Consider the following 15,295-nt stretch of genomic DNA (forward strand, 5'->3'; position numbering starts at 1 on the left):
ATTTTTGGAGCTCCTTACAACATAAACCATCAACAACAGTAGCAGTATTTGACGCAGGTCTGTTTTATTAGAATAACACTTTTACGTTAATAAATGGGAAATTGATTGTTATATAACAAACATTAAAATAATGTGTACATATGCTTTATAAACCATGCATTAAGTAATTGTTAAGTTTTACGGTTATCAGTTGCAACTTTTTAATGGTAATCCAAAAAATGTTTATAGAGGCACAACACAGTATTTATTAACCATTTACAAAGTATTATAAACATCCATTGCAATTAGAGCTGGGGAATATTTCAATATTATATGGATACAGTGATTTAAGAATCTTTTGGATATGGTTATATCATGGTATGGAATAAGTATTGTCTTTTCCTGGTTTTAAACTACAGTAAAGTAAAGTACAGTAAAGTAATGCAGCCCAACAATTATTTGAAATCATTAATAATTATTATTATAAAACAGATAAAAGGATTCATGTTTAATCTTAATGAAATACAGGTTAGTGTTTGTGCATCAGAAAACCCTTATTTATTTATTTCCCCTACTTATATCATTTTCATTTAACAACCACAAAATGCAAATGTTACTTTTTGTTAGAGTTCGATTTGTTCAGAACATACTGTTTTATGTTGCTAATTGGCATTTTTGTGCTGGTTTATAGTTTTAATGATTAGTGAAATGGCTGCTGCATTTCTTGAGGGCAGCTGTATTTTGTGTATTTTTGAGTGCCTGAACTTTATGTTGAATGACTCTGATGTCGCTGAGAGCTGCTTCCTGGCTCTCATTCCCTGCTTCTCACCACAATAGTTGATTTTATTGTTTTCTCCATAATCATCTGGTGACCCCCGGAAATTAGCTTGGGGGGGGGGGGGGTCCAACCTGTGCAACGAAATGTCCTGTATTATTTTGAAGATACAAAAGTATTAAGCGGTACCACTAGGAGACCAGATGAAGTAAATATTCACTGAAAGGAAGGAGCCAATAAAACCACTCATCGAGACTCCTTGATGTAAGTAATGTCAGCGACTCACATTTGACTGCAAATCCCAGACATTAATTAAGATTAGCTCAGCGAGAAATAATTTGGCTTGAAACAAACACTTGTCAGAGTACCTGCCATGTTAATTAAAACCAAAGTCAGTACAAGGTGTTCTCAAGTCTTTGGATCAAGTGTTTAATGTTAAGAAATCCAACCAGCAGTTAGATCCTGTCAATAAGAAACCTTTGTGTGCTGAGTGCCTATTAAAGTGAACCGAAGAGTACTCAAGTCTTTATACATGGTTGAAACTGAGGCTACAATTTTGTTTCAAGTGTTGCTCGGTGCTTCTCTTAAGAGGTGGAAAATATGAGTTGCACAAACAACACTTGGGTTTCAGGTGTTAAAACAAGCGCAGAAAAACAAGTATTCGGTGTACTATTAAAGGTAATTGTAGTTTCTGCTGTACACTGTGTCGTAATGACTAGCATCTTGTTTTCATCTGAGGACAGCAGCTTCTCTCTCTATTCATCGTCAGCTCCTCTGAAAGAACATTCACCTCCTTATCTTTGACTTAAATTCACCAGGACAATAGAAGACGAATAACGGCTCCGATTTTTCTATTCTCAACACAAATGAAAGAATGGAGCTAATTTGTATTTAATCAACAATCTGCAGCATCTGACAGGTTAGGAATAAATCATATCGCATCATGAAGAGGTGTCAGTTTTACAGGCTGATCAACAAATGGATTTTAGCACAAGACTGCATGGATTTTCTCAGGTATCTGAGTGATTCCAGCAGGACTTGTAAATGATAAATTAACACCTATATGCCTCATTCATCTCAAGGAGACAGCAGGAGTCTCTGAGTGCGTGATAAAAGTTTAAGCAGACACTATTGCTGGATACTGTATGAGCAGAGATTAATTTTAATCAGGTTTAAATCTATGGTTTTTAAAACAGTCACTTCACATTAATCACTTGCTTTTTCATATGTATATTAAAATGAATTGGACAGTAAAAGCTAACATTATTATATATCTGGATGTGTAGATAACTCACAGGGTCTGTAAAAAAAGAAGTTAGAAAGGCAGCACAAGGTTGATTTTAAAGTGTGCAAGAAAATGTTTTCTAAATATATACAGTAGGCCTATGTATCGGCATTTAATTATTTTCTTGTTGTTTTTGATTTTGTATTATTTAAGACATAAATTAAGAAAAACCTCACAGGACAAGGCCACAGTGAAGACCTGAACACAAGTTTCTATTCACAAAGCCTTCACTCACCCTGCATTAGTTAAAACAAGCATCAGGGAGAAGAAAACACTCTTTGTCACAAAAAGAAGCCTATTAAGTATGTGTGATTGGTAAAATTTTAAAACAAAATACATAATACCACTACTAACTAAAAAGTTTGTAAAATATCAGGAAATACAGTGCATCATTGACAGTTTTACACAAACTTCCTGCAGTAATCGGGTTCACTATTTGGGTTAATTGTGCAGTTTATCAGTCGTCCTGTTATTGTTATGCATTGGATATAATATGAAATATCCATAAAATATGTGATTTAGTCATTGGTCCCTCAAGGAAAAAGGTTGGGATCCACTTCAGTAGATGATGTTTGACATAAAGATGTCGTGTTAGGAAAAGATGTCCATATTCTCAGCCTCAGTATCTGCAGTGATGTGGAATCATGACAATAAAAGATGCGAATGTGACGCTCGACTGTTGCCATTAGTTTATATGTGTGAATGTAAAGCTTCATCATACTTTGTAAATTAGGCTACTTAACTGTGATTTAAGAGGAAAGCAGACCTCTGTGATAAATCTTTCCTCCTCCCGTCCTGGTTCGAGCCTCTCTCTGCCTACTGTGTTATTTTGAAAAATGAAAGACAGCATGTGTGCGGAGCGGCAGGGTGGAGGGGGCTGGACTGGCTGTGGGTTGGTGAGAGGAGGAATCTCATCTTCATACTGGGGATGGTACTTTAAATACTAAAAATACTGTTAGAATAGTTGTCCTTGAAGACGGCTACATCTCCAACTGAACACCAGCTGCACAGACTAAGCCAGGTTTAGTCAGATAAACATTGGAACAAAGCGATAGTATGATGACTTTAAATTCTGACTGCTGTCTCTCTCTTTGTGTCTCTCTTCCCAGCTGGGACCACTTATATCTTCGGGAAAGGGGGGGCTCTCATCACATTCACCTGGGCCCCCAACGAGCGGCCAAGCACACGAGCCGACCGGTTGGCCGTGGGCTTCAGCTCTCAGCAGAAGGACGCCATCTTGGTGCGCGTGGAGAGCACCCATGGGCTCGGAGACTATCTTCAGCTGCACATAGTAAGAATGGGAGGCAGAGTTTTGGGCTTTAAGCATAAATGTCACAAAAAAATATCACACAGCTATGAAAAAAATAGCACACTGTAAAAACTGAAAAAAGGTTGCAACAACTCGAAATTTCAAGGCAACTCAATAGATTTTTGATTTTTCAGCCCAACTCAAGTTCTTAAGTTTTGAAAAAGTTCTATCAACAATTTTTTGTTGAGATAATCTACGTTTCTTCTTTAGATATTATTGAATCTTTGAGTTATAAATGGCCCACCACCATCAAAACAGTGTAGTGAAGTGAATAATGGTAAATAATTTAATATTATTTAGATTCAAGTTTATCTAAAGAAGAAAAGTACAGATTTTCTGAGTCTTTTCAACTTTTTCTACAGTGCATTTACAAGAGATTGAAAATCATTATTATTATAGATAGATGATCTAAGGCAGGGTATTTGTGTACATTCCTTTACATTTCAAGTCAAGTTTATTTATAAAGCACAAAACATCCAAAGCTGACCAAAGTGCTGCACAATAAAATGACGACAGTTATCATAGCAGCAGAGATAACATAAAAATACCATCCCATGCATAAGTAAAGGAAGAGATAAAAATACAAAACACACGAGAAGGTCCAAGGATCTGAGTGATCAGAGGTTGGAAAAGGGGGCAGAGGAGCTCAGATATGTACACAGACAATAAATGTAAGAATGATTACACAGAGGAGAGGATTGTCAGATATGTTTTTGCCATATATTTTAGTGTCTTTCAGATTTATCGTCAAGATATGGGAGTAATCATCATTCTCTGCTGAATAAGGCACAAATTACACTAAATAGCACTTACAGTCATACCTATTGTGTTATTTAATGCATTATGGATCCCGAAGAAGCATTATATTTATGACTCAAATGCACAAAATCCTTAGATCTCACAAAAACCAGGACAGTGTGAAGAGGGCAGCTACTGTAAGTAGAACAGTGGAAGTTAGTTCACTCTGTCTGCAAACACAACAACAAACATCCATATCATTGTCTACTGTTCTCTACATCAATTCTGAGGAAATCAGAGAGTGACATTAGAGCGTTATATTTTCAAAAGTTTGGAGAAAAGCAGCTGGTGACAAACACTGAAAGTAGACCTGCAGTGATAAGTCAATGTATCATTTACTTGTCAACTATTAATTTAAGGCAGATGCTATTTGAACCTGGGTTGGTATAGTCAGTGTGCCTATTTGCACCTATGGTGGAATAACCATTGTGGCTATTTACTCCCACGTCTATAAAGCCTGGAATGGCAGAGACAAGCAACTGCCAACTGTTGTTACCCGCATGGATGGCAGAGACAAACTATGACCTTTCACTAAACCTCACCAAGTAGTTCGTTGAACCTGAAAACTGAAAATTGAAATAAAGAGCAGGTATTACTGACATGCAATTTCACACCACTGTTAAATAACCGTCCTGAGCAGCAGGACCCCACACTCTCACAGGTGAGCTCAAAGCTAATAACCCACTCATCGACCAAAGACTCAGGAGCAAGAGCAGGAAATCTGTTTGTTTTCATAGCTGTAATAAGGGTCCAGGTGTGAATAGCTTCATTCTTACTGTCGACCTATTCTTACCTGAGTACAAAAGGGAACTGTGTGAATTTAATCACCAACTTTGATAATCAATCAATAGTTTTGAGTCATTTTTTTAAGAAAGAAAATCTGTATTCTCTGATTCCAGCTTCTTGAATCTGACAAAACAAAACATCACTGTGGGTTTTAGGAAACACTGCTCAACATGCTTTACAATATTCTGCTTGATTAATTGCTTAGTTGTTTTTTCCAAAACAACTAAGCAATTAATCGGGAAAAAGTTTGGATAGATTCATCAGTAATGAAAATAATCATTAGTTACAGCTCTAATTAAAACTATGCATTTCTTCATTTGATTTTTAGATGGCTCTGTAGTAGTTTGGGTTAGTACATCTGAGTGTCTTACAAGCATTTCCACTAGCAGTCATGTAAATGTTATATTGGTCACACTTAAAACAAGGGTGCATTAATCAATATTAGTAAGTTCAGTAATAACAATTCACAAACAATAAGATATCGGTTAACTAAGGTGTCAGGTAATAATTTACTAATAGTGTCCAAGGTAACTAAGATATTAATTTACATATTATTTAATGAACAAAGATGCTAATAACATGTTTTCATTTTTACAATAAGGGTCACAGAGAGCATTAACAAATAACCAGTCATGGTTAATAAATGCTTATATGATATACACAATAATTTATTGGTTAGGCCACAAGTTAAGGAACATGAAGATGAAGGAACAAGCAAACCTCTGTGTGAAGAACGTGTAATGTGCTCATTGATCTCAACCCTTACAAAATGTTAACAAGAGACATTTGTTAACATTTTGCTGATATTTATTTTTTTATACCTTTTGATACCTTACAAGACACATTAGTTAATGTATATCACTCCATTAACTAAGGTTTATTAATGCTCAATTATTGTAAAGTGTTACTGTAATATCTCTAAAACAGGGGCGAAAAGATCACAATGTTCTGGATAAAGTTGTTAGGAATATATCACCATTTCTTTTTAAATATGTTTGATGAAGGCACAAACTGTCTAATTAAAAGCAAAAAAAAAAAAAAGGTTTGCTGCTAGAGCACTGATGCTACAATCTTGACAAACTTAAATGAAAAAGAAATGAATGTAGATAAACCTTGTATGTTCTAATTTTAAATTAAACTTTTAACTTGTGCCATTATTCTAACTTGGCACACAAACATCAAGCAGTTTGTCACAGCTTGTGTGATTCATTCACTGATCAACGGCATCTGAGTCCAAATATTGAGATAAAATAGGAACAAATAGATTACGACCACAAGCAGCAGATACAATAGAGCCCGAGTCAGTAGACTGAGAGATGTTCTCTGGTGATAAACACATGTGTTTTCTGTCTGCTGGTTGGAACCAAATGGCTCCTCAGCAGCTGCCAGCAACTGTGTCTTTTCTGGAGGGAAATCAGCCTTTTTAGCATGTGGCCACGGGACAGATGTGCCATGATGAAGACCAGAGGGGAGATCTGTCAAACGTCTGCGAGCGGGGTAATAATTAAAATCACACCTGTTGTCAAAGCACAAGACAAAAATCGCAACTGGAGTTAGACCCTTATTAGCAGACACTTGTAACCACCAAAATATGTCCTGAAAAGCAGAGTATTTTTTAAGCATGTGGCATAATACACTTTTTATTTAATCTTTTTTCTGATATCATCAGACCTGATGTTTAATTTTCTTCATATAATATTCATAGATTATTTCTGACCTGCACTGAAATGTCCAACTGTTAGAATGGAATATAATAATTATAAGTTTGTTTTCATTTGTTTATAATCCCCTCAAAGTAAAATCATTGCGTTTTCATTACCTTAGATTGAGCCTTCAGAGGGCACGTGTCCTCCTCCTCCAAACACTGGCTCTAGATACAGCGTTTCACATTTTGCACAGGTTTTGCGGCACCCGTAGGTTCTCCTACATGCTTAGAAGGGGAGGGCAAGACGAGGAGCATTCAGATGGTTGCAACCTACAACCTCACTGCTGGATGCTACTAAATTCTACACACTGATGGACTCAGATGCCCCCAAGTTTGGAAAAAAAAAAATGCAGCAAAAGTAGTCTCTTGGATACCCATATTGGTCAATAAAATATGCCCCTCTAGGGCAGTAAATGGTGAGGGATCCCCAGAGGTCCTTGAGGGGTTAGAGGGAGTCCCCAACAAAAAGGAGAATAATTTATTTTCACTGTAATTCTATCCATAAGTAGTAAAATGACAGAAAGCAAGACTGTTTGGTCATGGGTTTCATACATTAGTGTTTCCTGTGTTCATCTCACACTGGTGTAACACACAGCAAGGAAATGACCACCACTGCAATACTGTATGTGTAAACATTTTAATTTAGCCTTAATGTTATGAATAAATAAAGTCCAGGCTGTCCAGATACTTTAGAAGTAATGATTATATAATAATTAAAAGATTTTTAATATTAGAACTTCAACTTTAAACATAACTAAGACCAAAACAGCAACAGATATGAAATTATCAAATTATAGAGGAACACCGCACATGTTCTGTAATTATATATCAGATGGGAGACCCTGGGACATAATATTATTAAATGGAGGTCTGTGGTCTAATTAGTGTCACTTTAGGGGTCCTTGATGTGAAAACATTTGACAACCGCTGCCCTAGGGTGCCCCTCTAGTGGACAAACCATGACAAACAAGCACCATAGGTTGCCTACATGCTAGGAAATTAGTTGACTGCTACATGCCTCTACATAGTTAAATATTCAATTGTTTCTTGTGTTTTTTATCACAGATGTGTAGTAGTTGTTGTACTTGGATTCACATGATAAAATGTTGGAACTGTCTCACTATAAATGCATCACAACTATCCGTGCGCTGGTGGACTTTATGATATCTAACATGTGAAAGTTGCACAAACACAAAACATGTTCACTGCATTCAACATTTATAGTGTTTTCCAGTCCTATCCAGTCCTTAATATTCAGTCAATTGTGTTCGCCACCCCAGTCTGGTGTTTCATGATAGTTAATTGTAGAAGGTGCAAAAATAATATGAAAACTAATACCCAAAAATAATTTTAAAACTGACACTGCGACACAGATACAGTATATTCTGTAAGATTCAACAAGAAATGGTTGCGCTTGTGCCTGTTTTGACTGCCATATTTATCCATTTCTAGACACGCTTGGTACAAAATCCTCCCCTGGATGTTTTTCAAACTGTCTCATTTGAATTGTATTTCCAGTTTTAAAAGTGTGAAACTGACCTTGCCAGCCTTGGACTGTTGCTAGTAAATGCAAAGGCTGCTGCCTGCGTGCAAAGCCAGCTGAAAAGATTTTTTTCCAGCATCTGCCAACTCCTTGCACCCTGACAGATTGCTTACTTTGACACCTTATTACTGCTCAGCAGAGGGGGATAAAAAAGAGTTCAGAGGGTGTCGAGGTTGTCTTTTTTGGTTTCTCTAACTAAGCTTCTTAATATCACACCTTCTTGTTTTGGTGAGACCTAAGTTGTCATTTCATGTATTCTATTTATGCATATCATTAATTCCTCCTTTAAGCACATGAAACATGCCTGCCTCTGCTTACCCATTGAAGAAGGAAGACTGTGGTGAAACTAGGTGAAGACAGAGAGAAGCTGGTCAAAATAACACCGGCCACAAGGGAGAGTTGAAAATAGTAAAGGAAACAAGTGATATATGAGTTTTTTACTGCTACGGGGATTTGGAGGTTTCCAGGTGAGGTGCCTTAGAACAGAATTCGCTTCTTGAAAATCCTCCTCAGGTATGAAGTTTCTACCCCAAACTACAATATTGTGACTAATCACAGGGACGCTTCAGGAAACAGTGAAAGGGTCAAAATTCTTCCTCAACACTGACTGGACCTCTGCATAAAATAGTGGTGAATTTTTCCTTTTAAGAAACAGCCTTTAAAAAAGTCATAATAAATGTGGTCGCCTGATCTGAACAGAGCACTTTCACTGTTTGAAATATCAATGTATCAAGGTCGTTTATTGTTATTACACAACACAAAGTTGGACAATGAAATGACAATTGTAGTTCCTTCATGCTACACTCATACAACATAAATACAGATTTTTAACTAAATAATAATAGTGGAATAGACAGAATAGGATTAAAAAATAGACAGGAATTTGAATTTGCGTCAGGTTGAATGTAAACAGCAGCAACAAGATGATGATGATAATAATAATGATGACATCTTCACATAAAAAGTTGAACATCTGGGAAACACTGTCCACCAACTGTGATTGCATTTGAGTGCAAAGCATCATCAGTGTAAAACTCAGTCATCCTCCCCCCATCCTGCCTGAGTCTTGCGTGTTGCGTCTTCAGTGTACACTCGGTTAAGTGCGAGACTTTGATCCGGGATGTTGTAGTGGTGCAGGTCTCACTAAGATGCAGGCAGAACTGTCTTTCTTTTCCCTTTGCTTGTCCAGCCTGAGTTCCATTTTGTCCGTTTCAATTTCTTGATCAGACCTTAACCAGAAGAATCCTTAAGTACATGCTGGTTAGCTCGGCTCTTGTCCCCCACTCCCCTCCACTCCCTCTGTGGTCCTCTGCAGTGCAAACAGTTGATCCGACTGCATGGTTGAACACAATACATTCTCATCCCAACCTGTCACACATCAATGACTTGTCACAGTCCCTTGGCATCTGATACTGAAAACGAACGTACTCTTTAGCTGCTCTATCGGACGCAGACAGAAGGCCATTTTTAACACGTAGGGGCTGCAGTCTGGTTAAGTTAAGGCACTTAAAATACTTGGTAAAGTTAAGGATAAGACCATGTTTGGGAACTACATCATGTTAGGTATGCCACGTGGCATCAATGAAGCAACTTGCAAAATAAAAGTCACTTGTCACGGAAGTGGCTTGTGACACAAAAGTCACATGACGCACGTAACGTTATGTGCCTTACAACTTTTGATAATGTTGTGGTTTCACACGGGACACAAATTCTGGTCTCCTGGGTGAAAGTCCTGTTTGTTTGAGCCACACATTAACCCCACCCCATCCATGTGTGAACGTCTTATACAGCTCCATATGGATTTACATTGAAGTCAACTAAAAAGTCCTGAGCGTCGGTTTCAGTCGCAAATGGTTACTGACCACGTGTATATGAGTCGCCCAGTGGCGGTGACAATTCGTCAGTATCAGATGTGAGACCGGGCTTTTGAAAGATGTAGTGTGCACATTGTTGATCATCTTTACTGCAAACCCCACACTTCATTTTCCAGTGCCTACAAGTGTATTTCTGTTGTAGGTGATATGTATTTCAACAATATAGGCAAAAATGAACAGATTAGAAGAGACAAGTAACGACGTTTGAAGGAGCTACCAGCTGGAGCAGTGCAACTGTTGCCAAATCATCTTGATTAACAGACATGACTATTAAAGCAACCAAGATAAAACTTAACATTAGTCTTCCACTGGATTTCCATCCTCTGATAATTTAGAAAAGATTAAGTTTGTACAGCTGCAAATGTAGCGTTGTTGATTGTCTGTGCTTAAAATGCTTCATCAAAATAGCAGTTCTGATCCGCAGATAACTCCAGACACAACAAAATGAACATAACTTACTTGCACAGAACACTGCTGCATTTAAATGGCCACATGCTTAAATGAAACTGTAACTTGTGGTGCACACACAAGCTTCAAAGACTAATTACTCAAACCGTCACCATATTCACCAGAGAGTACATTAGAGTAGCGCTTGCTGCTTTCAAAGGGTCATGTTTTTAATGAGTGACTAAAAGATAAAACAAAAACAGAAGATTCATTGTGCAAAATGATGACAATTAGAATCACTGTAGAAGCAAGAAGCTTCAAACTAGAGGAGAACAGATAAAGAAGTTATATCTGCAGAGGTTTGAGTCGACCTCGCTGGTTCCATAACTTGATCTCTTATGCATGCGCTGATGTGCAAGTGCATCAATTGAGCAATGGCTCCTGCAGTTTGGCTCCTAAATTTATATTCTGAATAGGAAATCCTCAATAAATATTCTGCCTCATTCTATGTAGGAGAGGAAACGCTTCACACGAAACTCATGAATGTGCATATTTCAGGAGGGCACTTTCAAAGGCAGAACTCAACCTGCCTTCTTACTGTGCTTCTTCATTTCAATTTCATGATAGATAAGTTGGGTACAAATCTGATGCTGTGTGCTTTGGTTGCTAAATATTATCAGCAAAAAAAAAGAACGTTCTTTTTGAGTTTTTCGCACAGCTGAAATAATTTTTTATAGTAATAACTCAATATCTTCAGATAGCACTCATTTTAGAGAAAATAGGTGCCTTTGATCATTTGGGAAATGTGCAACAGTTCAAAGGAATTAGAAAACAGCTCACACTCTATTGCATGGAGCAGTTTGAAGTTTTTTTTTTGTTTTGTATTTATAATGATCTGTCATTTTCATCCAGAAATCTCCTTTTAAAAGAATGTAATGGTTGAAAGGAATTTGATTAAAAAAACACTTTACAATTGTTTTTATTTAGTAGGTTCCTTTTATGTTAGCCAAACACATCTATCACTGTGTTGAGTGCAGCGAAGAAGCACTTTATCATTCCCGTGGGAATAAGAGAAGGAAGAAGTCTCTGAATTCCCAACACTGTAGATGCAAACTCCCACCCGCCTCTGAGGAGAAGGCGAGTAAACATATCCAATGCAGAGAAAGACAGCTGGCTGATAATCAGTATTGGGAAGGTTACTTTTGAAATGTAATAAGCAAGTTTGAGAAATAACAGATTAAATGTAACGAGATTATGTGATTAGGATACAAAAGTTTAAAAAATGTATTACTATACTACTGTTATTACAGTTTACTTTATTAAAATCAGAAAACAGACACACCATCACAGTACAGTACCTTTAATATTAGCTACAAAGATGAATGGGTGGGACTTAGGAAGGATATATTACATGTATTTTGTCATTTAATTATATGTAACTAGTTACTCCCCAACACAGCCGGCAACAAACTGAGAAAGACAGAGATGCTTGTCTTTTAAAAGGATCGAGATTTATCCCCTATGGGCTATGTTTAAAAATGTATCAGGTGGCAGTGGTGTCACATCTTAGAAAAACTGTTCATGCCATAGTCCTTCTGGTTCTTTTTGATCTCATCAAAGATGAAATGATAATGTGTCCTTATAATAATCAGTCCGTTTCCTCTAATGTGAATTAGAGGAGGCTGCAGCTGCGATCCTACACTGAAAGCTCCAGTGGAAACAGGGAATACTCCACGGAAATGCTTTCTCCATCAAAGTTGGTGTCAAAACAGCTAGGTGGGAGACTTTTCATGAGGATATGCCTGACTAGATTTATACCCAGACACATGGGCATTAAGTAGCCGCTTGCAAAAAAGAGAAAACGGTGAACTGGAAAGGCCAAGCTTTTGTTTACTAAAACTGGGCTGCCGTTGCTTTGCCAGCTGTCAGAAGGTGCTTTGGGGCTGTTTTGGATTTCGTGCTCGAAGAGTGAGTTAGCAAAATAGAAGCAACTCTTTTGTTGGAGCCATATGAAGCCCCCGGCAGACTGTTTTGACCCTGGAGATGTTAATTGTTGTCCAGAGGACAACACAGGGCTGAGACCTGAGGCTATTCTACCCTGTAGGAGCCTAATGAATACTCATTGGTTTGCTTCTTGAGAAGAGTGATTAAACCATAGACAGAAGAATAAGTCTACATGTATAGAATATAGGTAAACACTATATATTTCTTACAGACACTATAAGGAATATAAATTATGCATATTTAAAAATGTTTGTATCATGGAAAAGTGATTTGGGAGTTCTTTTACAGCTTTTTACAGCTAACACCCTGCTGATTCCCACTTACCTTCAGTAACACTGACCTTAATTAACTCACAGTCACAGTGTCATGGTGAGTAACTGTGAGTGGGAAGACATTTGTCATGAAGATGTTACATCTTCATTCTCACTCGTGTGAATTTGATCATCCAGCTGTTGTTCATGTGTCACGCATCCTCCTGGGTCAATGACAACTTTCAAGTGATTTCAGAATTCAGAAAGATAACAAGGCTGTTTGGAATCAGAGCTCATTTCATAGAAAATAAGTTGGAGGTTAAGTTTGAAATTATATTATTAGTGGGAGGTTCAAGGTCTCTGAGGACACCTAACAGTTCTGTACTTAACACCAACTGTCAGCATGAATAATTATTTCAAACTCAAAAGGTTTCTAGAAGGATTTTACATATGATTAGGGGGAGCGAGCAAAGCTCTGAGACAGGTTTTACATTACACAATAGCAGCCAGCATCAAGGCAGAAAATAAGTTTTTCCATTTATATATTTGAATTTCTGGTCTTTGAGTCAGTAATACAATATTGGAAGTGCAAGAGAAAGAGAACAATCAATGATATTAAATGGCACGTGCCAAGTAGTAAGCGTAAAAGTCAGTTCTGATAGTAAAGCCATGAAAACCAAAAGCGAAGCAAGACCCGCGGTGGAGGATATTTACATCATGTCTATAGGGGCTGTAAATATTATGCACACCGTGTGCCATGCAGGGCCAGCAGTCTGCAGCATTTCATTTCAATAAAACACTACACCAGCCAATTTCACTGTTTACTTCTCCTCTCTGGTTGAAGGTGTGATATAGTGCGACCAGCTGCTAGAGTCGAGGTTGTTTGAATAAAAACCTGCAGAGTCTTATGAGACAAATCAAGCAGGAGGGGGTACACAACCTGAAAGCTGTTTATTATTAATATAAAGTAACGGTAATGAGTTTTTACCTGCTATATGTGTACAAGATGTGGTCATGCATGGGGGACATGCTATACAGAAGGTACTCATTGCATAATCACTTGACTGCCTGTTAAAAGAGTAAAGTTGACCTTCAGTGCTACACATAACCTTCAGGCAGACAAAATATGTTCTGATGATGTTTCTGAGATGGACATGTCTTGTTTCACATTACAAGTATTAAGTATAAGCTTATCAAAAGTATTTAAAATACAATACAAATCATTGATATGGGGGAAATGCATTTAATGAAAATACAAGTCATTTGTAAATACAAAAAAAATATTAAAGAAGCAATATAGTCCAAATAGTGAGTTGGGGCCACAAGCAGTATATTAAATAGGTTAAATCCCTACTCAATATACGATATATGGTTGAAGCGAGTTGTTTCCATGCACCTCCTCCTCTCCAGACTCGGAGAAGCTCAGGCAGGCTGCAGGAACACATGCAGGAGCACAAGATGAGTGCAACATTATAATTTTACAATGAGTCCTACACTTTAAGCTGACCAGATGTTTATAACTGTTACTTGTATGTCAATGTAAAGCTAAGCTTGTTATCCTGAAAGCAAAAGCTGGGCTCCTGCCTGCCAGACTCCATCAACCTATTGCTCAAATTAACCGTTATAAACATCTACTCCCTCTGAAAGATTATTAATGATTCCCTACACCTCATAAACATACCCTTATCCATTTGTTGAACATTCTTCATTAATTTGAACTCTAATTAACGTGAAGTGAGCAAATGATAACAAAAGTTGCAGGCCAGAATAGATTTTGAAGGAGGCTGTGGCTGTAGTGTTGTTGTCAGAGCAAATATTTCAACTCAACATGTTTTCTTAATCTCTGGTAACATATGATGGTCATTTTATTATGATTTATTACAGTAAATATATCACGTATTTCCCCTTAAACCCTGCTACGTTGAAAAGATTTGCTCTGCTAATTTCCCATATCACAGATCTGAAGTGGCCAGATGTGAAGGTCATCTGTGCAAGCAGCTTATTAACATATATTGTTAGTTGGGGACCTCTAGTGGTCATAGTAATTATGACATGAGCAGCGTAAAGAGCAAAAAAATCTGTGTTTGTATCTCATGTGAAACAAAAAGTCAGCGTTGACTTGTTTAAAGTTTCAAGTGACGCAAGTTATGTTTTGTAAGTGATGTCACTGGGGAAAAGCAACATTCTCATTTTAATCCAAAACATGATTTTTATGGGACTTGTTTAATGTGATGTCATGTCATTGGCAATCAACCTATTCTTTCATTTAGGTATGAGGATGTGTTGATGGGTACTACATAGTAAATATAATTTGTCAGTTATCGAACATGTCTGCTAATGTTCTGCTCTGGTATTTATTAGTGTTATTCAGTAGGTTTTCCCTGAAATATTTCCCATCTCTGTGTCATACTGTGATGACTGACAAGCTGTCCAGAGTGTAGGAGTTTTCTGTTATTTTATATTTTCATCATAGTTACAAAGGTTAGTGCAATAAGTTTGTAGAAGGTCAGCACAGTTAAAGGGTACCCTGTGTACTCTCACAATGCCTCTTAAAACCACATTAGCACTTTGACCTTGTGTTGCATTTAGAAATACTTCA

At 37.3% G+C, this 15,295-nt stretch overlaps 1 protein-coding gene across 4 annotated transcripts in view; it reads left to right on the top strand.

The window, feature by feature from the left end:
• The window catches only part of LOC146318950 (neurexin-2-like), a 206,038-nt gene that overhangs the window by 171,144 nt on the left and 19,599 nt on the right, over nt 1-15,295 (top strand). For all 4 annotated transcript variants that reach the window (XM_084731185.1, XM_084731182.1, XM_084731184.1 and 1 more), the window contains one exon: nt 3,149-3,330. In XM_084731185.1, the coding sequence (XP_084587311.1) occupies nt 3,149-3,330 (182 nt within the window). The remainder of the gene's footprint in view (nt 1-3,148; nt 3,331-15,295) is intronic.

The sequence above is a fragment of the Lutjanus erythropterus genome, chromosome 11 (genome assembly GCF_056507025.1).
Source record: "Lutjanus erythropterus isolate fLutEry1 chromosome 11, fLutEry1.hap2, whole genome shotgun sequence".
NCBI classification, from domain to species: domain Eukaryota; kingdom Metazoa; phylum Chordata; class Actinopteri; order Lutjaniformes; family Lutjanidae; genus Lutjanus; species Lutjanus erythropterus.